The sequence below is a fragment of the Rhinoraja longicauda genome, chromosome 11 (assembly GCF_053455715.1).
Source record: "Rhinoraja longicauda isolate Sanriku21f chromosome 11, sRhiLon1.1, whole genome shotgun sequence".
In the NCBI taxonomy this organism is placed as follows: Eukaryota; Metazoa; Chordata; class Chondrichthyes; order Rajiformes; family Arhynchobatidae; genus Rhinoraja; species Rhinoraja longicauda.
This window is the reverse complement of record NC_135963.1, coordinates 6,620,767-6,645,830: the sequence shown is the minus strand read 5'-3', so window position 1 is coordinate 6,645,830 and position 25,064 is coordinate 6,620,767. Positions and strand designations below refer to the sequence as shown.

The following is a 25,064-nucleotide window of genomic DNA, read 5'->3' as shown; positions in this document are numbered from 1 at the left end:
CAACTGGTGCCCACTGATATTCAGATATTCAAAGATAAACTACTAAATAATCAGAGGTATGGCAATACAGTCTGATCAACAATGGGGAGGGTTACTGTGGAATTCTAAACTATTTATTGTACTTAGGTTTAGATTTATTATTATTGTCTTGTGTACTGAAATACAGTGGAAAGGTTTGTTTTGCATGTTATCCAAACAGATCAGACATACCATACATAGATACAATCAGCTCAAACTCATGCACAATAGATAGAGCAGAGGGGAGGATACAGAGTGCAGAATATACTTCTCAGCATTGAAGCGCATCAGTTTCTTAGACAAAACCCAATGTTCACAATGGGGTTGAGATAATCTAGCATTTGCTAAACAAACTCTCCTCACTATATCCTACACACACTCTGCTGCATAAAAAGGACGAGTCGCACCATGGCCACTCCCACTTCTCCCCTCTCCCATCGGGCAAAAGGTACAGAAGTATGAAAATGTACACCTGCAGATTTAGGAACAGTTTCTTCCCAGCTGTTATCAGCCAACTGAACCATCCTACCACAACCTACCCTACCTCATTGGTGACCCTCGGACTATCTTTGATTGGACTTTACTGGCTTTATCTTGCACGGAACATTATTCCATGATCATGTATCTGTACACTGTGAATGGCTCGATTGTAATCATGTATTGTCTTTCCGCTGACTGGTTAACGCAGAACAAAAGCTTTTCACTGTACCTCGGTATAGGATAACACTATCCTACACACTCTCTGCTCTCTATATAATAGCTGATACTTCTACCTGCACTTCTGACTTCAGTGTTTCTAGAAATTTCTAGAACTTCAACTCTGTTGAAAAAATACATTACTTGTTTACCAGTCAGATACAGCTAGCTACCCAAGGATCTAATTGCAAATAACCATAAGATTAAAAAGAGGATTATACTGTGTAACATCCATGGGAACGTTAATCCAATTTATAACCAAATTTCGATTAGATTCAAGTAAATATGTGAATTTGAAAGGTTTATTGAACACCAACACCGCTCCAGTAACCCAGGTTTGATCCTAACCTTGGATTTCTGTCCATGTGGAATTTTCAAGTTTTCGGTTGGCTGTTGTGTTTCTCCCCAGTCCTCCTGTTTCCTTTCACATCTCAAATCTGTGTGTTATTCAGTGAATTGACAACTGTATACTGAGTCAGCTCAGACCAGAGAACCAGAAGGAGAAAGGTAATACTGGAAGCCACTGGATGTGTTGAATAGCCTACTTCTGTGCCAAATAGCAACACAAGAGGCAAGTCTTGGGCCCCCACAGAATGTTCTGGATTAGATGAGTAATATGCCAGAACGCCTACACTATGATTCTGATCCAAGCCATGTGTATAAGAAAACTGTTTATGAAGCAACTATTAGCAATATTAAAGAAAACTCTTATCACCCTTTTGCTCTTGGAGAGCACTGCGATGTCAAAGTATTTGCAGTCCTCACGACTACAGTTCAAAAGGCAAAGCACTCAGTTGTTCCAGGAAACAAATAGTTCTCCAGCAGAACAATTGCTGGAAACAAACAGTTCTCAAGCCAAACAGTTCCAAGAAACATGGTGACTCCTGATGTTGACATCATGAGTGAAAATCTAAGCACTGGAGGACAGTACTGTGGCACAGCTAGTAAAACAGCACCAAAGACCAGAGTTCAATCCCCCACCTTGAGTGCTATCTGTGTGAAGTTTGCTCATTCTATTCTATGGTCACCTTGGCTTCCTCCTGGTGCACCCACATCCCAAAGACACGCAGGTTGATAGCTTATTTGGCTACTGCATATTACCCTTATTGTTTTGGGGATTGATAGAATCCAAGGAAAATGCAAGAGAATGTTGGGAGAAAAAAATTAATAGGATTTTCGTAGGGCTAGTGTGAAACAAGCGTTGATGCTTGGTGCAGCCTCAATTGGCTAAAGAGCCTAACCTTAATGTCAAATCTTGAAAACAGTCGTCAGGGTTAGCATTTTATGCAATACTGAGAGAGTGCTGACGAATTATTAGAGAGGTTATCTGCAATCAATCACATTGCTTATGGTAGAATCAAAATGATGGAGTAACTCAGCAGGACAGGCAGCATCTCTGGAGAGAGGAATAGGTGGCGTTTCGGGTCAAAACCCTTCTTGTCTGAAGAAGGGTCTCGACCCGAAACGTCACACATTCTTTCTAATTAACGTGACTTGTCCCTAATTATGCTGCTGGCCTTGCCAAGGCAGCGTGAAGGGTTTCTAATTAGATATTAACTGTCTAGACATGTCAAGTCGAGTTTACTGTGATATGTATCGCACTGTATTTTACCATGCACTTTGATCAAAATCAAAGTTGCTCGGGAAATTTGGGTGTAGGAATAAATAATACTTGGACCAATGGTCCCACTGCTCACAAACATAAATTCTAACCTAAATGATGACCTCAGCAACCTTAACAATCATACATAAAGTATTCTGAGATAGGAACTATCATAGAGCTGCTGACAAGCAGAGTGCGTTGCCTTTTCAATTAGATATTTTGCCTCATGCATTGTTCCTTTGCTATTAGTTAGAATTGCTTCTGGAAAATCCTTCATGGAAAGAGTCATCTACTGAGAGCCTTCTTTTTCCACTTCAATTTCCAGCATCCTCTCCTGCTCTGTGGGTCTTTTGGTCATTCTCCCATTTAGATTGCATGTTCGGGAAAGATCTACAAATACCTCAAGTATGGGAGAAACTGATTTGCGCAAAAGATTGAAATCATGGTCAAGGTCCTATCAGTTGTTATATGGCGACCAATTCAGCACTTTATAACATCTAAGTGACAGAGCTGTGGCGTTGAAATTTGTCGTCGCTCTTGGCCACGTGGTTATTTCAGTTTTCTTTCCAGAGCATCTCATTTTCATATTAATTATTGTAAACTCCTGAGTATTTGGAAATTGCTGTAACTTCTCGTCCAATGTTATACTATTTCCTCGGTGTCAGTATAACCTCCTCCTCTAATCCTTTTCAATTCATCTTGAGGAGTAGGTGGCACTGCCAGATCTATTACTTGCGTTGCAGGAAGTTTGCTCAAGCAGAAAATACTTCAGTGCAACAACCATGCAAATAGCAAGTTTGGTGTTCTGCTACCTCCTGTCTATTTGCGTTATAAAATGTTCCAGGGTTACACTGGTTAATAATGGATACCAAGACATTGTATTTGCAATAAATCCAAGTATCCAATATAATGACAAGCTTATTGAAAGCATTCAGGTGAGATAATGTTTGAAATGATCTTATTTCCATTGTTTTTGTTCATCAGATGTTATTTATATTGTGTGTTACTACACTGAGTATCGGATTTGGTGAAAGTTAAAAGCGTAATTTTATGTTCTTTTTTCACCTCTACAGGTGATATAAAGCCAGGAATTATCTTCTAATTCTGAGTTTGCTTTGCAGGAAATGGTGACTGAAGCCTCGAACTACCTCTACCAAGCAACTAAATATCAACTTTACTTCTCAGATGTAAAAATCCTGCTGCCTGCTTCCTGGGCACTGAATTCGAGCCTGGTTCAAAGTCGAACTCATGAATCATACGAGAAGGTAAGAAGAGAGGGGTGAAAGAATGAAACTATTATTAATAGCTTTCCACCAGTGGAACCTATCCTAAAAACCTACATTCACAGAAGAATGAAGGTGAATTCGCAGTCTGCAGAAGGGTCTCAACTTGAAACATCACCTATCCACTTTCTCTAGAAATGTTGCCTAACCTGCTGAGTTACTCCAGCACTTTGTGTCCTCCATTAACATATATGGGTTATGTGCCAAAGTTCCAGTGATGGAGCAAGGGAAACTCTAAGGATAGACTTGGCAAAACAGCAGTTTCCAAGAATTTTCTCACAAGTACAATCACTCTAGCGGTTAACAGTCTCTCTCAGCTACGAATTGCTCCACTGACAATAAATGATGGAATTTATACCTGGCAATGAATGGGGTTAGTGTAAAATTAGAGTAAATGGAGTTTGATGGTCATTGCAAACTCAGGGAGCCGAAGGATCCGTACTTACACTGTATGACTGTATAATATTCTGGTCTTAGTTGTTTGAAAAAGGTAAATTCTGAAACTTTTGCTAGTGCTTTGGAAGCTGAATTGCACAACCCTGTTGTATTTTCCTTGAAATAGTAACCCAGTCCCTTCAATTGTATATGTTCTTTTATTTTCCTCTTATCTGTCCAAAACCCTGATGCACACGATTTGCCAACTGGACTGAGGGATTCAGAAACTGTAATTGGGTTCTAGCTCTTTAATGGCATTAGATTATTCTGGACTCTGTCGGGAATGTCATGGGTGCCGATGGCTTGATAGCATTTGGAAATGGATATTAAGATATGATTCCTGTGTTTTAGTAGTGACCTGTGCAGGGTTTGACAGAACAAGGGAGCTGGGGCCAAGTGACAGCAAACCGCGAGTAACAGTATTGGTGGAAATCTGGAACTTAATTGGTTTTGAGAACAGTGCCGACAAGATTCAAACATGTGTGCATATTATGAAAAGAGGGGTGCCGGGCAAGTGGAGGCATTTTGTGTCTGGCAGCTTTGAAATTGTGGAGTATTGGATACAATACTGTGAAAGCAAGATCTTAGTCATAGAGTTGTACAGCACAGAAACAGGCCCTTTTAGCGCACGTCGTCAATGCCGATGCCGATTGTAATGATTATCATCGCTAATCCAGTTTGCCTGTATTCAATCCATGTCCCTTTATGTCTTTTCTATCCAAGTACCTGTCCAAATGTCTATTCAATGGCACAATTGTATCTGCCTCCTACCACCTCCTCTGGAGGCTTGCTCTAGATATTCATCAACACTCATATGTCTTTTAAATTTCTTCCCTCTCAATTGTAATCGGTACGCTCTAGTTCTAGACCAGGGGTGTCAAACTACCGGCCTGCGGGCCGCATCTGGCCCGCAAAGGGGTCCAATCCGGCCCGCGGGATGATTTGGGGGAACAAAGTATATTCACGACCATTTATTATGTATCTGTACAGCAGCTGCTCTCTCTCTCCCACCGCTCTCTCTGCTGCCTGCTGCATGTAGAGTGTAGAGCAGCGTTTCTCAACCAGGGTTCCGCTAGAGGTTCCGACTTGAAATCCCCCCGCTCTGGAAGTCTCCCGAAAATGTGGCACCTAGGCTGGGAAAGGCAGCTAATCTCGACCTCTTTGGGACTTCCACGGTCGATCAGTGGGTTGAATTTGCAACCTGCGGCCGGGGCTCTGGAACTCCAGCCCAGATGGAGCCAGCACATCTATCCCCATAGCCGACCTACTTGGCCGACTTTGCAGGCCGGTATCGCGTCGTCGTCCCCAGTAGCCTCGGTGGAACGTTCCAGTACCGTTGTACCCCTCTCGGAGGCCGTGACCTCCTAAAATGAATAAACCAGGAAAAGGCTCTGGAACCAAGAGTGCCAGAAAATCAGTGGTGGAACTGTAATGAGTAAATATCAAATTTAAGTGCAAGATTATATAACTATATCAATTCATTAAGACAGGGTTAAAATATAAAACACAGCAGAAAAGCCAATTACTACCTTTTTGAGCTGATTATCAATTAATGTGCAAATTTACTTCAACAAGTACTTCAATATGTACTTCAATAAACAAGATAACATTATACTCTAAATTACTGCAATTAGTGGTTATATGTGGGTTTGTTTTCCACGGGACTAGAACCAATGTAGAGCAGAAAGGCACATCCTTGCAAAACATATGTAAACCATCTGCCCATCGCCCTCTTCCCCATGGATCACGCCTCAAACATTTCCAGCTGCCCTTGTTTGCTTCTACTTTTCACCTCTGTTTTTCCAGGTTACACAATATGCAAGCCTTAGGTGAGTCCTTGTTCCCTCCCAACCTATGTCGCTATCTCTATCCTTCCCCTCCCCCACCTGATTGCTATCTGTCAATGTGTAGGGAGGAACTGCAGATGCTGGTTTAAACCGAAGATGGACACAAAAAGCTGGAGTAACTCAGCAGGACTCCAGAAGAAACGAAATTTGTAAAGTGAAACACTTTGTAATTATAGCAAAGACTGAGACACATGAGAGCGGGTTGAAAAAACGAAGGCAACGAAAACTGTTCGCGCGTGCACAACTGATCCGGCCCGCATGAAGTCACATTTTACCCATTCCGGCCCATGACCTAAAATGAGTTTGACACCTTTGTTCTAGACTCTCCTTTCTTTGAGAAAAAAAATCTGACTATTTATGTCACTCACAATTTTATAAACTTTTGGAAGGTTTTTCCTCAGCTTCCTATGTTCCAATGAAAATAAACCCAGGCTCTTTAATCACCTTTATAACTACAACCCTCCATTCTAGGTTACACCCTGGTAAATCTCTGGTGCACCTCTCTTTATAGCTACTGTATCTGACCTGTAGTCTGGTGACCATAAATGTACAAACTAAAGGTTTCAAAGGTCCTTTATTGTCACGTGTACCAATTAAGGTACAGTGATATGTGAATAACCATACAGCCATACTTAAAAAAAGCAACAAGACACACAACTCCACAAAAGTTAACATAAACATCCACCACAGTGGATTCCCCACATTCCTCACTATGATGGAAGGCAATAAAGTATAACCTTGTTCCCTCATTTTTCTACCGCGGTCGGGGCAGTCAAAACATCTGCAGTCAGGGCGATCGAAGCCCCTGCAGCTGGCGGTCGAAGCACCCGCAACAGGGTGATCGAAGCCCCGCGTCGGGGCGATCGAAGCCCCTACATTGGGGCGATCGAACCTCCTGCGGCTTAGAGCTCCACGATGTTAAAGTCCGCAGGCTTCCACGGTTGGAGCGCAGAGGTCGATCCCTGGCAAAGGGATTGCGAGTTCCATGATGTTAAGTCTGCAGGCTCCTGCGGCTGGAGCTCCCCATGCTGGTCTCCAGCAAAGGCCTCCAGCTCCTCAATGTTAGGCCGCAGTGTGGACGGAGATATGATATGGAAAAAAATCACATCGCGGTCGAAGTAAGAGATTAAAAAAGGTTTCCCCCAACCACACCCCCACCCCCCACATAAAACAAGCTAAAGAACAATAAAAACATACATTTAACACACATAAAAAAACACCAAAGGAAGGGACAGACTGTTGGCGAGGCAGCCATTGCTGGCGCCACCCGGTGGGTCTAACCACTGTTACATGCAACATGTAACTGCAACATGATGTCCCAGCTTTCACACTCAATGCCTAGCATAATTCTATAGGCATAACTCAATGCCTAGCAATGCAAGCATAACAAGTGGCGTTTTCACTACACTATCCACGTGTGCTATTACTTTCAGAGAGCTATGGGTTTGCATGCCAAAGTTTCTCAGTACATTAACACTCCCAATATCTCTGCTACTTACTTAATATGTCCTACCAGAATTTGACATCACACCTATCTACTACTTCTTTGGACAACTTTTCAGCTGATCTATGATCTGCAGATAACCTCACTATTTATGGCTTTCCAATTATTGTGTCATCAGCAAACTTACAAATAATACCAACCACATTCTCATCCATGTAATTTATACATATAATAAACAACAAAGGTCCCAGCACTGATCCCTGGGGTGTAACATTAGTTACAGATTTCAGAGAAAACACCCATCCACCACTACTCTAACAAAATGGATCCATAACTGGCTGGGTAAGTGCAGTAGTGGATGGGTGTTTTCACTGAAATCTGTCACTAATGATATAACTCATTATAATTATATAATATTATTATAATATGATATAACGATAATGATATTATAGTAACATTATAATATAACATTATAATGATATAATGATTCTTTATGACTTAACCTTCTGGAAGGCCTACCATGTGAAATCTTGACAAAACCTTTACTAAAGTCCATGTTGACCACTTCTACCATTCTGCTTTCATCAATTTTCCAATTTACTTCCTCAAAAAACTCAATGAGATTCACTAGACATGACCTCTTCAACATATAACGATGTTGACCCCTCTTAATCTACCCGTCTTTCCAAGTGATAATGGATTATATTCCTCAAAACGTTCTCCAACAACTTCCCTACCACTGGTGTAAGGCTTACTGTCCTGTAGTTTCCAGGCTTATCCTTTCCACCCTTTTAAAATAAGGGGACAACATTGGCTGTCCTCCAATCTTCTGGCACCTCACCTGTGATACAAAAATCTCTGCCAGCAATTTCGTCCTTTAGCATCCTGGAATAAATGGCATCGGCCCTGGGGATTTTTCTACCACCCATTGAGCTCCAATATTTCTACTACTTCCTCCTTCCTGGTACGGAGCTCCAAAATATCAGTGTACCAAACCCCACAACTCTCCAGCCTTCATATCTTTCTTCCTGGTGAAAACTGTTGAGAAGTACTCACTTCTTATCACTTAGATCCCCTGGCTCCATGCCTATGATCCCATCTGATCCTTGGCGGGAGTTATTCCTTCCTTGAATACTCCCTTGCTTCTTCTACATTATAAAGGTTTTAGGACTCTCGTTAATCCTACATGTTGAGGTTACTCCAGGCCCCTTTTGGCCTCGAACTTATGTTTTTTCCTATATCCCCTATGGATTTCAAGGACTCATTCGATAACTCTGCCTGACATATGCTTCTTTCTTTTCCCTGATCAAATCTTCATTAACATTTTAAACAGGTTTGCCTTTCGCGTTTTCGTGGATCTGGGTCTGAACTCTTATTATCTCGCTCTTAAATGCAGTACCTCCCATTTATCAGATATTGTTTTCCCCAGAGTAGCTACTCCCAGTTTACCTCATCCAGGACCTGTTTTATACATTTAAAATCTGCTTAAGGCCCTAAGCTGATGAACTACTTAATCATTTTCCACGGCCATCTTGAAATTTACAGAGCATTGTATGGTTGCTGTTCCCAAAGGGTTTCTCCACAGGCATGTCAATCACTTTTTCGACCTCTGTCCCTCAGATAAAATAAAGTGCAGTCCCCTCCATAGTAGAGATCTCAACATACTGCTTCAGAAAACCACCTTGAATGCATTTTAACAACTCCCTCGCATCTAATCCCCAGCCAAATTATTAATCCTGTAGCGACCATATAGAGTGGTCCTAGATGTCGAACCCTCAGATTGGCCAGCAAAGTCACGTGTGGGTGCGACCGTAAGGATTGGTCCAGGGAGTGAGACCGCTGATTGGACAGCGTCGTCACGTGTGGTGTTGGCGCCCAAAGGAGTTAGTTGAGAGACTCCTTCGAAGAGAACAGTTAGTTTTAATGGTTGTCTGTAATCTCGTTATGTAAATTTTGTGATCGAATATTGCTGTCGCAATAAACTTCTTCAACAAAGAACGAGCCTCCAGACTCGCCATATTGGTGACCCCGACGTGATCCAGCCGATCACCTACCATGAGTGAACAAGACGCCTCGTTTTTGGCTTCTATGCCCGGCGCACCGGAGCTAAGCGCGGTCAGCGTTCACCTTCCGTCGTTTTGGGCACATCAACCACAATCTTGGTTTGTCCATACCGAAGCCCAGTTTCACTTAAGAAACATCTCGGCAGACGCGACAAAATACTACTACCTCGTCAGCGCTCTACCTCCGGAGACGACCGCACGGGTGATGCGGTTCATCGTCAACCCTCCCGCAGAAGACAAGTACGAGGCCATGAAGGCACTGTTATTACGAACCTTCAGATTCAGTAGGCATGACCGAGCTAAGAGGCTTATGCACCTACTGGATCTCGGAGATCGGCTGCCATTCGTTCTCATGGCTGAAATGTTAGCGCTAGCAGGTGAACATACGGATTGCCTCATGTTCGAGCAGGCATTCCGAGAGAAGCTTCCCGAAGATGTCAAACTCATGCTCACGGATTGTTCTTTTAAGGACCCCGTGGCATATGCAGAAAAAGCCGATGCGCTCATGGCGTCCAAATCAAAAAGAAGCAGTTCAATCAACAAGGTCTCGACATCAGCGGCCGTGCCACAGCGGCGTAAAGATGGCGCCGAGTCTCCCGCCAATTCTCCAAAAGCCCGCCAAAAGGATCCGCACAAGCGCGGCTGGTGCTATTACCATCTACGATGGGGTGGAGAATCCCGCAACTGCTGCTCACCTTGTACCTTCTCGGGAAATGCCTCGGCCGATCGTACATAGACGCGGTAGCGATTGGCCAGAACCGACGCCTCTACGCCCGAGACCGATTCACAGACACAGAATTTTTGGTTGACACAGGAGCCATAGTCAGTATTGTACCGCCGAACGGCCTCGAGACCAGATCGGGTAAGACAGGTCCTACCCTCATCGCGGTTAATGGCAGCCCCATCCGCACGCATGGTACGCGAACAATGTTCCTGGCTTTAGGCATCCGCACATACGAATGGCCATTCATTATCGCGGACGTCAGCCAGGCGATCCTAGGCGCAGATTTCCTCTGGGCCTTTTCACTAGTCCCCGATATCCGCGATAACGACCTTCGACCATCCGCCAGCAGCGATGAGCCGGCCGCTCCGCCGGCCGCCACCACGCCCAGCCCAACTGTCTAGGCCATCGTCGCGGCCCCCGACCCATATGCTGAGGTCCTGGCGGAGTTTCCAGAGCTGCTCGTCCAATGCTTCGACACCCCCTTCGGCCAGGCATGGCATGGTTCACCACATCCGCACCGAGGGCCCCCCCGTTTTCGCTCGGGCCCGGAGGTTACCACCCGACAAGCTGGTGGTGGCGCGGGCAGAATTCAGAAAGATGGAGGAAATGGGCATTGTCCGTCAGTCGACAGCCCGTGGGCCTCGCCGTTGCATATGGTCTCCAAAGCATCTGGGGGGTGGAGACCATGCGGCGATTACCGGCGCCTCAATGCCGTCACCACGGCCGACCGCTACCCCCATACCGCACCTCCAGGGCTTCTCGTCTGGGCTGGAAGGTGCCCTGGTGTTCTCCAAGATTGATTTGGTGCGGGGCTACCACCAGATCCCTGTGCGTCCGGAAGACATACCAAAAACTGCCACGATCACTCCATTCGGGTTGTTCGAATGGTTGCGCATGCCTTTCGGTTTAAAGACCACGGCACAGGCTTTCCAGCGACTCATGGACCGTGTTGGTCGAGATTTGCCTTTTGTGTTCATTTATTTAGATGATATCCTGGTCGCCAGCCCCTCGGAGCAGGAACACCTGGTCCACTTGCGGACTGTATTCCAGCGGCTCCAAGACCACACCCTCCAAGTGTCAATTTGGCCTCCCTTCTTTCGATTTCTTAGGGCACAGAATCACCCCTGCCGGCGCCACCCCTTTGCCCGAGAAGGTGGAGGCTATCCGTGCATTCCCACGGCCCACCACAGTGAAGGGTCTGCAAGAGTTCGTTGGCATGGTGAACTTCTACCATCGGTTCGTCCCGGCAGCAGCACGGGTCATGCGCCCGCTCTTCCAGTGCCTTGCGGGTAAACCTGTAGAGTTGGTATGGTCCTCGGCCGCGGAGTCGGCCTTTGCAGCAGCTAAGGCGGCTTTGGCAGACGCCACCATGCTGGTCCACCCGAGCCGCTCCGCCCCCATGGCCCTGACGGTTGATGCGTCTGACGTGGCGGTGGGAGGGGTTTTGGAACAGCAGGTCGGTGGCCTTTGGCAGCCCTTGGCGTTTTTCAGCCGGCAACTGAGTTCGGCTGAGCTGAAATATAGCGCCTTTGACCGAGAGCTTCCGGCTCTCTACTTAGCTGTCCGTCACTTTAGGTATTTCCTAGAAGGCTGCCCGTTTGTGGCCTTTACGATCCATAAACCGTTAACTTTTGCTTTTTCCAAATTGTCCGACCCATGGTCGGCCCGCCAGCAGCGGCACCTAACTGCCATCTCTGAGTTTACCACCGATGTCCGTCATGTCGCGGGTAAGCTTAATGCCGTTGCTGACGCCCTGTCTCGCCCTGCGGTAGACTGCGAGGTGGATCCCCAGGAGCTTGCGGAGGCACAGCTTCTGGCGGGCACTGCCTCGGCATACCAGTCCGCCACTTCAGGGTTAAAGTTGGCTCAGGTGGCCTGCGGGCCTGCGGGTACGAAAGTCTGGTGTGATGTTTCCCTCCTCCGTCCTAGGCCGGTGGTGCCACCCTCCCTTCAGCCCCGGGTATTTGATGCCATTCATGGGCTGGCGCACCCGTCCATCCGCTCCACCTCTGCCTTAATAGCCGCTCGGTTTGTGTGGCATGGCCTGCAAAAGCAGGTAGCTGTTTGGGCTCGTTCCTGCGTTCCCTGCCAGACCGCTAAAGACCAACGCCATGTTCAGCCCCCAGTACAAGAGTTTGCAGTCCCAGCGGTCCGCTTTTTCCATATTCACGTGGATTTAGTCGGACCTTTACCTTCCTCCCGGGGCTACACCCATCTACTCACGGTAGTGGATCGGTTCACCCGGTGGCCGGAGGCTTTCCCATTGTCAGATACCTCCGCTGCCTCTTGTGCCAGGGCCCTGGCCCTCCATTGGGTGGCCCGTTTCGGGGTCCCGTCTGTTATCACCACCGACAGGGGACCACAGTTCACCTCTACCCTCTGGGCCACGCTAGCAGAGCTGTACGGCTCCCGGTTGCAACACACCACGGCGTACCACCCTCAGGCTAATGGGCTCGTGGAGACGTTCCACCGACAACTCAAGGCGTCCCTCAGTGCGAGGCTGGAGGGCCCGGACTGGGTAGACCAACTTCCCTGGGTCCTTTTGGGCATCCGGACCGCTCCTAAGCAGGATCTCGGTGCGTCGTCCGCGGAACTAGTATATGGCTCGCTACTTCGAGTACCCGGAGATTTGCTGTCGGAGTCCCCTGGTCAGCTGCCGTCAGTTCCGTCGGTGTTAGCATCACTCCGGGCACGCGTGGGTTCCCTGGCTCCGGTTCCGACTTCGCGTCATGGGTGTCTCATGGTGCACGAACAGCATGCCTTGAAGGACTGTGAGTTTGTATTTCTGCTTAGAGATGCCCATCGTTCCCCGTTCAGCGCCGGGTATTTGATGCCATTCACGGGCTGACGCACCCGTCCATCCGCTCCACCTCTGCCTTAATAGCCGCTCGGTTTGTGTGGCATGGCCTGCGAAAGCAGGTAGCTGTTTGGGCCCGTTCCTGCGTTCCCTGCCAGACCGCTAAAGTCCAACCACATGTTCAACCCCCAGTACAAGAGTTTGCGGTCCCTGCGGTCCGCTTTTTCCATATTTACGTGGATTTAGTTGGACCTTTACCTTCCTCCCGGGGCTACACCCATCTACTCACGGTAGTGGATCGGTTCACCCGGTGGCCGGTGGCTTTCCCATTGTCAGATACCTCTGCTGCCTCTTGTGCCAGGGCCCTGGCCCTCCATTGGGTGGCCCATTTCGGGGTCCCGTCTGTTATCACCACCGACAGGGGGCCACAGTTCACCTCTACTCTCTGGGCCACGCTAGCAGAGCTGTACGGCTCCCGGTTGCAACACACCACGGCGTACCACCCTAAGGCTAATGGGCTCGTGGAGAGGTTCCACCGACAACTCAAGGCGTCCCTCAGTGCGAGGCTGGAGGGCCCGGACTGGGTAGACCAACTTCCCTGGGTCCTTTTGGGCATCCGGACCGCTCCTAAGCAGGATCTCGGTACGTCATCCGCGGAACTAGTACATGGCTCGCCACTTCGAGTACCCGGAGATTTGCTGCCGGAGTCCTCTGGTCAGCTGCCGTCAGTTCCGTCGGTGTTAGCATCACTCCGGGCACGTGTGGGTTCCCTGGCTCCGGTTCCGACTTCGCGTCATGGGTGTCTCATGGTGCACGAACCGCCTGCCTTGAAGGACTGTGAGTTTGTATTTCTGCGTAGAGATGCCCATCGTTCCCCATTGCAGAGGGTCTATGAAGGGCCTTTCCAGATTTTGCGTAAAGGGACGGTCACCTTCACCTTAGACGTGGGCGGCAGGAGTGAGCTCGTCTCGGTGTCCAGGCTGAAACCTGCGCATTTGGATCCGGACAGCCCTGTCCTGGTCGGTCAACAGCCTCGGCAAGGCTGTCCTCCTGCAGTTCCACCCGGTCCAGGAACCCCCACTCCTGCAGTTCCACCCGGTCCAGGACCCCCCGCTCTTGTGGTTCCGGCTGCCCCTCTCCTTACTCGTTCTGGTCGCGAAATCCGGCTCCCTGCTAGGTTCCGTACCTCGGGTTCTGGGGGGGCGACCATAGAGAGTGGTCCTAGATGTCGAACCCTCAGATTGGCCAGCAAGGTCACGTGTGGGTGCGACCGTAAGGATTGGTCCAGGGAGTGAGACCGCTGAATGGACAGCGTCGTCACGTGTGGTTTTGGCGCCCAAAGGAGTTAGTTGATAGACTCCTTCGAAGAGAACAGTTAGTTTTAATGGTTGTCTGTAATCTCGTTATGTAAACTTTGTGATCGAATATTGCTGTCGCAATAAATTTCTTCAACAAAGAACAAGCCTCCAGACTCGCCATAATCCCATCAATCCAAGTCAATATTGGGAAAGTTAAAATCTCCTGCTACTGTAACTCTATTGCTTTTACACCCTTCTAAGATTTGCCTACATACCATGTCCTATTGACTGCCGCGGGTGCCTACAATATAACCTCTCCTCTGATCAAAGTATAATCTAAATGACTGTCCCTCTCTTATTCCAAAATTCTACGGGTATCGTTTAATTGGCTGATCCCTCCAATCCACTGAGTATTGCAAAATTGCTTCCCCGATCAGCAATGTGCCTCCCCGCCTGTTCCGCAGAGGCTTCTGACACGAGTGAAACTTTACAACCGAGAACATTCAGCTGCCAGTCCTGCCCTTCGCTCACCCAGATGTCCCTGATTGCACCAATATCATGTTCCAGATCTTGTGGTGTTAGCTGGAAGTTGGTCCTTGAACACAATCTGTGGAATTTTGACATCGGAGAAACAAGGGGCAGCACAGGGAAATATGGATCCTCAGGGGCAATGAAAAAGAAGAAAGATGTCCAGCAGTATGTGAGAGTTAGTTCTAAGATCCATAAATACTGAGAGGTGGAATGTTAGGGGAGAGGTGAATCAGAGCAATGATGAATGGAAAGAGGAGCAAGGCAGACATTTCTGAAAATGTTGGCATTTTTGTACAGAAGTCTCAGACCTAGTCCATCTACAATTCTGCTCTTGGCAGTGCTTTTTTTTAATGTGCAATGATTTTCACATGGAAACATTCAATTTTCTTTCATAGGCTGATGTGATCATTGCTGAACCATACCTTAAACATAAAGATGCACCGTACACCCTGCAGTATGGCGGATGTGGCGAGATGGGCCGGTACATTCATTTCACCCCAAAGTTCATTCTAAACGATAAAATGACCTCAGTTTATGGTCCAAAAGGTAAATTATTTTGAAAAACCTTGCACTGCTGCAGCATGTGTATTCACGACGCGACGTAGGAGCACATGTAGGCTATTCAGCTCTTCAAGCTTCAATGATATGATTGCAGATCTAAAGCCCATTGAAAATCACAACTAAAAGTTAGGGGTTGACTGTCCCACCATGTTTCACAAAGCAATGGGTGTAAAGAGTGTGGGAGTGTTCCAAAAATTATAAAATATCTTTCATTATTTGCATGGTAGCAGACATGAACCTGCTATTCAAAAGAGGGCTAGAGAAAACAGGAAACCATATACCAATCCAAACGCTTTAATCAATTGTTAAGGACTTGGCAGCAAGGTAGTAAGAAATTCACAAAATAAGCCCAAAGCAACATGTTTGTGTTATTTTTGAGGGTGGAACGAGGAGGGGTAGCTAAAGGGGAACAATTTGGATTCTCAGAAAGTGCTCAATAAAATGTCAGGAGGAAATTGTGGATCACGAGATAATATGTAATGCATTAATAATAATACACCGATCAGCCAAAACATTATGACCACCTGTCTAATATGCTATTGGTCCTCCGTGTGCCAAAACAGCGCTGACCCGCTGAGGCATGGACTCTGCAAGACCCCTGAAGGTGTCCTGTGGTATCTGGCACCAAAACATTAGCAGTAGATCCTTCAAGTCCTGTAAGTTGCAAGGTGGAACCGCCGTGAATCGGACTTGTCGATCCAGCACATCCCACAGATGCTCAATCAGATTGAGATCTGGAGAATGTGGAGGTCAGGGCAACACCCTGAACATTTCATCATGTTCCTCAAACCATTCTCGAACAAAGTGTGTAGTGTGGCAGGGCTATTATCCAGCCATCAAGGAATACCATTGCCATGAAGGGGTGTACCTGGTCTGCAACGATGTTTAGGCAGGTGACACGTGTCAAATTGACGTCCACATGAATGGCCGGACCCAGGGTTTCCCAGCAGAACATTGCCCAGAGCATCACACTCCCCCCACCGGCTTGTCGTCTTCCCACAGTCGGTTCGGACCAGACGGGATAGCCTTCGTTGGCCTCGTGCATTGATGAGCCTTGGGCGCCCAACACCCTGTTGCCAATTTGTGGTTTGTCCCTCCTCGGACCACTGTCGGTAGGTTCTCACCACTGCTGACAGGGAGCGCCCCATAAGCCTTGCCATTTCAGAGATGCTCTGACCCAGTCGTCTGGCCATAACAATATGGCCCTTGTCAAAGTTGCTCAGGTCTTTACTCCTGCCCATTTCTCCTGCACCCAACACATCAACTTCAAGAACTGACTAGTCACTTGCTGCATAATATATCCCACCCCTTGCAGGTGCCATTGCAACAAGATAACCAATGTTATTCACTTCACCTGTCAGTGGTCATAATGTTTTGGCTGATCGGTAAAAGTAATAAGTGACTGGTTGAAGATTCGTTCAAATAGGAAAAGGTAGGGGAATGAAACAGTATAAAGGCAGAGTGATACTTGTGGAAGGTTGCAAGGATAAGTAGCTTACTATCAGTAGTTTAGAAAATAATAAAGAAATGTTAACAGGGCATTTAGAAAATAATGAGACTGGACAGAGTCAATATGGATTGATGAAAGGGAAATCCTAGAATTAAATTTGCTAGAGTTTTTGAATACTGTAATAAGCCAAATAAGTGAGAGAGACCCAGTGGGTTTTTGATGTTTCAGAAGATTGTCCATAAGGTGCCACAAAAAAGTTCATAGTTTTGTATTTTCCTTCTGTCACCTTCAACATCTCCTCCTGATGGCATTTCTTAGCTTCCTCTGCAACCAGTCCTTTCCCCATCTGCCCTATATTGTAACATGGAGGTTTTCATTATTTTTGAAAATGCTTACATAAAACTCCTTGGAACATTGAACTATGTTATATTAATACGTTATTGTTTATTAGTTACTTTGTCAGAAAAATTCATCTCGATTCATTAGCGATCATAAACGTTACTGCCAGCCAATAAATTCAAGTGTCCCTTAGCGTTCCAGCATATCTTCCTCATAAGATGTCAGAATAATGGGTCTATTGTTTCTTGGTTCTAAAGGGGAATTCTAAAATGCAAAATATCAGAAAATGAAAAGAAATGTGACCTACAATGGACCTTCAGCTTGCTTGAATGTTTCCAGAATGAGTCTGGCTACATACAAGTAACCAGAGTTGCCACTGCCATTAAATCTGGCACGTTTTCAATTCAAACCACGACTGCATAATTATAAGGAAATGTGAGGATTTCCAATTGAAATAAGCTTCTAATTGAAAATGCCTCCAGCATAGGTTATCTTAGGCTCGAGGTGAGTAAGAAAGAGGTATGGTGAAAGTGGCTGCTTGGTCATTTACCTATTATACTGCATATCATGACCACAGCTCACATTTGTTGATTCAGACAAAACAACTCTAATTAGTTTTATAATTGCAGAAAAATAACCATCCCATTGAGACTATTTTGCCCTTGCAAGGGAATTACGTCAATAGCTAAACCTGCAGAAATAATTGTACCGCTTATATCTTAAGAACATGAAAGCAATGAGTTCACTATTAAAATAAACATCTTACTTTTGTAGGTAGAGTATTGGTTCATGAATGGGCTCGTTTTCGCTGGGGTGTATTTAATGAACATAATGATCTGATTCCATTTTACAAATCCAGCAATAGAACCACTGAAGCAACAAGGTATGATTTTGTTAGCTCGTAGGAATCTCTAGTCAAGAATGTATTGGGTGTAAAGGGAAGAACTTGCATTTCTGTAGTAACTTTCTTCATCTTGATATGTCCAAAAATGTATTGCAGCCAATGGTATAATTTTTACATGCTGTTTTAAGGAATATGGCAACCAATACTGCATAAAGCTTGCCCTCACAAACAACAATTTGATATTGAACTTTACATTTGTTTTAAATTATGCTGGATGAAGAACACGTTGGCCAGGAGTGAAGAAGAACTCCCTCTTTTTCTTGCATATACAAAAAACTACAGATTTACAAAAATAAACAGATTGATTAATAGGATGTTACAATCCCTAAGGTTTGCACTACAATTGACTGGTGTTGTTCTTGGGGGTGACCCCTAGGTACTGGAGTAACAAAGCGAGTCAGGCAACATCTCTGGAGAAATGGATAGATAACGATTCGGGTCATTCAACCATCTGCCAACCAAACCCACTCACCTATATCCACCTATCACTTACCAAGCCTTTGTCCTTCTCCCACCTCTCTTCCAGCTTTCTTGCCCATCCCCCTTCCCCACCACAAATAGTTTGAAGGATCCCAACCCAAAACGTCATCTATCCATGTTCTACAGAGATGCTGTCTGACCTACTGAATTACTCCAGCACCTTATGTCTTGGAGTTCTGAGTGGTCACTATTTTTCTTCTAAGCTGTGCCATGGGGATTTTTTGTGCAAGAAAACAGACTGAAAGGGCAGTCAGGAGCTCAGTTTAGTGGCTTACCTGGATGTGTCATCTGCTGCAGTAGATGTATTGACAAAATCAAGCTATGGAGTTGCTTGATTGTGGTTTTTAGAATATGAAAGACAGGAAGGATTATTAGCAGCAACTGCCAATAAAAGTACTGAAAGTCATCCCCAATAATCTTTGAAGGGTGTTGTTTGTGGGCTGGGAAGTCCAATCAATGTGTTACAATGAAAGAATTGGCCAGTAATGAGAAGACCCATGAATTATCCACTCCAAGTCATTTCTGATGAAATTGTCAAGTGTATAAATATAAGCATGTGCAGTTGTCTAATTATTATTTTGACTTTCAGATGTTCTCTCAGCATAAGGGGAATGACTGCTGAATGTAAGGGCAGTTTGTGTTCCTTGTGTACAATTGATAAAAGCACAGGATTACCAAACAAGGGATGTCAGTTCTTCCCAGAGAAAAATCAGATGTCATCAACTTCAATAATGTACTTACAAGGATTGCCGAATGTAAGTAGAGCCACTAGAAGCTTGTTCCCTAGTTATTTGCCCAGGTTGTGTTGGTTGTTGATGTTGGCTCCAAATGGATCAGCCACACTTACTCATTAGGTCGTTGAGACTTCGGCGAGAGTCTGGGGACTTACTGATTCGAGAGGCCGACTCTTGTCAATTTTCGTTCCATCCGCTGGAATCCTATCCAATGGTGGAGCCCAGTCTTGGTTGGATCCCACAACGTCATGCTGGGGTATTGTTCTCATATCCAATACCAGGTCCAGGCCTGGTGTGAGATTTGAAGCCCACTGATTACTATGGGGGTTCGTGGTTTGTAGATTAGGAGGCAAAGAGGGAGATCAGTCTATTCTTCTTTCCATTTTACTTGATTATTTAAAGTTATTTCTTTTAATGGGTGTAACTTAAATTTTCTTCTTCCATTCTACTTTAGTTTATTACTGTCACACATACAAGATACAGAGAAAAGTTTTTGTTTGCATGATATCCCAGTCAAAGAACATTTTTTGATGTAATGAACCTCAACGTCAATAGGTTTTAAATGTTATTGTATCTGAGACATTTTCATTCAGCTTTCTTTCATCATCCAGCCATCCTTACTCCCTCCTGCTTTGCCCTTCATTTTTACAGGAATATGCATGCTTTGAATTCTCACCATCACACACTTAAAAATGCATCCTACTTTCTGGACATCCTTTTGGCTGCAAACAACCTCCCCCAATCAATTTTGCAAGTTTGTGTCTATTACGATCAAAGTTGTCCTTGCCCCAATTCAGAATTATAACTTTAGAATTATCAGTGATCCTGTCCTCTTTACCTATGACTATTTTAAAGCTAATAGAGCTGTGCTCAGTGGTCCCAAAGGCTCGCTCCCCAACACTTTAGTCACTTGCCCTTCCCAATTTCCTAAGAATAGGTCAAGCTTTGCAGTGCCCTCTACATAATGGCTAAAGGAACTTTCCTGAACACATTTGACAATTTCAACCCGGTCTTAGCTCTTGATACTATGGCAGTCCCAGTCTATATTGGGAAAGTTAAAATTCCCTACTATGACAACCCTATAAGTTGTGCAGCCGTCTGCAATCTCCCAATATATTTGTTCTTATATTTGTTCTAATCCTATAAAGCTCCAATGAATTCCTACTTTTTATAATCAATGCTCTGACCAATGAACGCAAGCACATCATGGGCGTTCTTTACCACTTGCTTTCAGGAAGCTACGGATTTGGACCCAAGTTCCCTCCGTACATCAGACATTTCAGATTGCCAGTCCCATTGTCTTCATTAACCTGCTCCTGCCTGTTTTTGCCATTGAACTTATTTGACTGAATCTCAACTTTTGCTCAAACACTGCTCCTGCTGACCTGCTGCTTTTCTCCCCACTCCACTGCCACATTAGGTTAAACCATCATGGGTGGCACTAACAAATATCGCTGCAAGTTTATCTGTAGAAAAACACTCCGCCAGCCTTGAAGGTCTTACACTCAATTCACACTAAGAATTCTATTACATTTAATGAGACCTCATTCGGCGTTTTTAACCAGAGATGTCTTATCTAATGCTCAAGCCACTTAAACCCTGGTATCCTTTGTACAAATATCCAGGTGGATAAATTCTGTGATAACAACACTCACAATCCTGAAGCACCAAACATGCAGAACAAAATGTGCAATTACAGGAGCACTTGGGATGTGATCAGCAAGTCCGAAGATTTCCAAAACATTTCTTCACCCCACAATGGTTCAGTTAAACCAAATTTCACACTTCTACAAGCCAAAGACCGTGTGCTTTGCTTAGTTCTTGACGTTTCAGGAAGCATGTCATCGGTAAGTTCATTGATATTAATTTCTGGGGTGAAACCCTACTGTGACTCTAACACGAAAAGGTCGGGGGCTGGGTATTCTGATGTGAGTGTCACATCTACAGGCTTCCTAAGTCATCCACTTCATCTACAAGGCATAGAGGTCGAGTGGGATGGGTGGTTCTCTACCTGCCTGTCCGTGGCTTAAGTATCAATGAAGTAGAAACTTGATACCATCTAGACCAAAACAAGCCTCTTGGTTAACCTACATTCACATAAATTCTTTAATACATTTTACAAGATCTTTTTTGTTTAAATACAAAGTTTAAGACAATCAAATAGCTGGATATTAAATTGTGCTTTTTTGATACACAGCGGAATCGCATTGACAGGCTCCGACAAGCAGCCGAGATATTCTTGCAGCAGATTGCTGAGACAGGATCACAAGCTGGAATTGTCACTTTTAGCACCTCTGCAAACATTCAAACACAGTTAAAAATGATCGTTAGTGATATCACGAGAGAGGAACTTGTAAAGCTGTTACCGGCAACAGCTGGTGGAGGAACGAGCATTTGTGCAGGAATTCGGTCTGGCTTTGAGGTAAACCTATAAAATTTGGTCAATTCTCTCAATTTTAATTGTTACATTTTTCCCCATGTGGATAAATCATTGTTACAGGTACTTCGTGGAGACGACAATGCTACGCAGGGGGATGAAATCATTTTACTGACAGATGGAATAGATGGAGGAATAAGCAATTGCTTCCAAGAAGTAGAAGAAAGTGGATCTGTAATCCACACTATTGCGTTAGGGCCAACCGCAGCTAAAGAATTAGAAGAGCTCTCAGCTATGACAGGTAACTGGTATTGAAAGACATTGCAATTTTCCACTGGGAAACCGAACATGCAAACATTTCATTTGCATGTTCTACGGGATTCTCCTTCACCGTTGTTATGCTGGTATTAACAGGTTTATATTAAATTAGCCAACATAGCGTAAACAACAGACAAAGGAACTTCAGGTGGGAGCATTAAATATGGACTCCATCTAAAATCTGGATTTGGCGTGACTTTTCTCCTGATTATTGCGAATTCAACAAAAATAAGAAGTTAGTTAGTGTCCCTCTGAATTAATTGTTCATAAATCAATCTGTTGGTGAGGGATGAAATTCAGTCCCTTGCAAGGGGTGACATAGGGACTGACGATGTAGAGTCACTGTGGATAGAGTTGAGGAATTGTAAAGGTAAGACACTAATGGGAGTTATCTACAGACCCCCAAACAGTAGCCCGGATATAGGGTGTAAATTGCAACAGGAGTTAATACTGGCATGTAACAAAGGTAATGCCACTGTGGTTATGGGGGATTTCAATATGCAGGTAGACTGGGAAAATCATGTTAGTTCTGGACCCCAAGAAAGGGAGTTTGTAGAGTGCCCCCGAGATGGATTCTTAGAGCAGCTTGTACTAGAGCCTACCAGAGAGAAGGCAATTCTGGATTTGGTGTTGTCCAATGAACCAGATTTAATAAGGGAACTCAAGATAAAGGAACTGCTTGGAGGTAGTGACCATAATATGATTAGTTTTAATCTGCAATTTGAGAGGGAGAAGGTTAAACCAGGAATGTCAGTATTGCAGTTGAACAAAAGAGACTATGAAGGCATGAGAGAGGAGCTGGCCAAGGTCGAATGGAAAAGGATGTTAGGAGGTTGCAGGGTGACATGGACAGGTTGAGTGAGTGGGCAGATGCATGGAAGATGCAATATAATGCAGATAAATGTGAGGTTATCCAAACAAGGAGGCAGATTTTTATCTCAATGGTGTCAGATTAGGTAAAGGAGAAGTGCAACGAGACCTTGGTGTCCTTGTACACCAGTCACTGAAAGTAAGCATACAGGTACAGCAGGCAGTGAAGAAAGCTAACGGCATGTTGGCCTTCATAACGAGAGAATTTGAGTATAGGAGCAAAGAGGTCCGTCTGCAGTTGTATAGGGCCCTAGTGAGACCACATTTGGAGTATTTATTGTGTGCAGTTTTGGTCTCTTAATTTGAGGAAGGACGTCCTTGCTATTGAGGCAGTACAGCGTAGGTTCACAAAGTTAATCCCTGGGATGGAGGGACTGTCATATGAGGAAAGATTGGAAAGACTGGGCTTGTATTCACTGGAGTTTAGAAGGATGAGAGGGGATCTTATAGAGACGTATAACATTATAAAAGGACTGGACAAGCTAGATGGAGGAAAAATATTCCCAATGTTGGGGGAGTCCAAAACCAGGGGCCACAGTCTAAGAATAAAGGGTAGGCCATTTAAAACTAAGGTGAGAAGAAACTTTTTCACCCAGAGTTATGAATTTGTGGAATTCTCTGCCACAGAAGGCAGTGGAAGTCAATTCACTGGATGGGTTTAAAAGATGGTTAGATAGAGCTCTAGGGGCTAGTGGAATCAAGGGATATGGAGAGAAGGCAGGCACAGGTTACTGATTGTGGATGATCAGCCATGATCACAATGAATGGCGGTGCTGGCTCGAAGGGCCAAATGGCCTCCTCCTGCACCTATTTTCTGTTTCTATTTTTCTATGACATATAATTTATGTTGTTTATCACTCATTCTCGAGGAAGATCATGACATCTAGGTCTATAGGTTTGTGCTGGATACAGAGATGGCTGATTAGACCAACCTGGGCTCAATAGTTTTTCTCACACAACTGGCAGTGGGGATACTGCAGCATCAGTGGTTCTTGATTTTTGAGATTTTTGAGATTTCCTTCCTGAGCAAATGAGCTTCCTCATTTGAGCGAGCAGTCCTTTTTATACGGGTACTCCAAACAGGACAGTCCAATGCTCATTATTGCCAATGGTTGTGTCATTATTGAAACTCTTCAGGGATGTTCTGAGAGAATTTGAAACGCTTTTTATTTCCACCGTTTGTCCTCAATCAGCTTTACATAAACTAGCTGCATTGGTATTGTGTCATCAGACTTTCTCTTGACATATACTGTTCTTCTGATCTGCGATTCTTGCAACAACGTGTAAGTGGTAGGATGTGAATGGAATCTGTATGGCTGGAATCTGTTTTTCCACTTGAGGTGAAGTATCCTGCATAGACAGGGCATGAGGAAGTGGTTCCGGTGTTTGGCACATCGGCTGTACACTGTCCATGTCTCGCAAGCATAGAGTAAGATGAGTTTGACATAACACTATACACTTTCAGCTTTGTCTTTAGGATGATTACTTTTCTTTCCACATTTTACTTGTCTTCCAAAAGCAGAGCTGCCTGTTGACTAATCTTGAGAGAATGCTTCCATGAATAACAATCCTGTCCACGACTGAACGCATCTGACCATTCACAAACATGTTTGTGATGCCTTTACTAGTCCAGAACCTATCTATCTCCGCTTTAAAAATAGCCAATGCCTTTGCCTACACAGCTGTCTGTAGCAATGAATTCCAGAGTCACCACCCTCTGGCCAAAGGAATTCCTCCTCATCTCCATTCTAAATGTACATCCTTTTATTCAGTCTGTGCCCTCTGGATCTAGACTCTCCAATTATTGGAAATAACCTTTCCATGTCGACTCTAACTAGGCCTTTCATTATCCAGTAGGTTTCAATGAGATCCCTCCTTATCTTTCTAAACTCCAGTGAATACAAGCCCAGAGTCATCAAACATCCTCATATGTCAACCCAATCATCCCTGGGATCATTCTCGTAAACCTCCCCTAGACCATATCCAATGCCAGCAAATCCTTCCTCAGCTTCTGAGCTTTCATTGAATGCGTAGTCATCAGCAAACACAATATTCCTTCATGTAGTTTCTCATACTTTGGATTTTACTAAATGTCTCCTCGGGCAAAAAAGAGCATCATCAGTCCTGCATATAAGTTTGATTCTATCCTCTTTATCTGGGTAGGCATCAGACAGTTACACGGAGAACATACTGAACAGTGTGGGGACAAGCTCATCGCATTGTTACACATCATTGGTAACTGGGAGAGGGTCTCCATCATCTATTACTCTGGTCATCATACTATCATGATGT

At 44.9% G+C, this 25,064-nt stretch overlaps 1 protein-coding gene across 1 annotated transcript in view; it reads left to right on the top strand.

The window, feature by feature from the left end:
* Positions 1 to 3,099: 3,099 nt before the first annotated feature.
* Positions 3,100 to 25,064, top strand: part of LOC144598202 (calcium-activated chloride channel regulator 1-like) — a 40,924-nt gene continuing 18,959 nt past the window's right edge. The window contains exons 1-8 of the mRNA XM_078408090.1: positions 3,100 to 3,252; positions 3,439 to 3,582; positions 15,135 to 15,285; positions 17,864 to 17,972; positions 19,063 to 19,228; positions 20,833 to 21,054; positions 21,405 to 21,629; positions 21,708 to 21,885. Coding sequence (XP_078264216.1) covers positions 3,100 to 3,252; positions 3,439 to 3,582; positions 15,135 to 15,285; positions 17,864 to 17,972; positions 19,063 to 19,228; positions 20,833 to 21,054; positions 21,405 to 21,629; positions 21,708 to 21,885 — 1,348 coding nt within the window. The remainder of the gene's footprint in view (positions 3,253 to 3,438; positions 3,583 to 15,134; positions 15,286 to 17,863; positions 17,973 to 19,062; positions 19,229 to 20,832; positions 21,055 to 21,404; positions 21,630 to 21,707; positions 21,886 to 25,064) is intronic.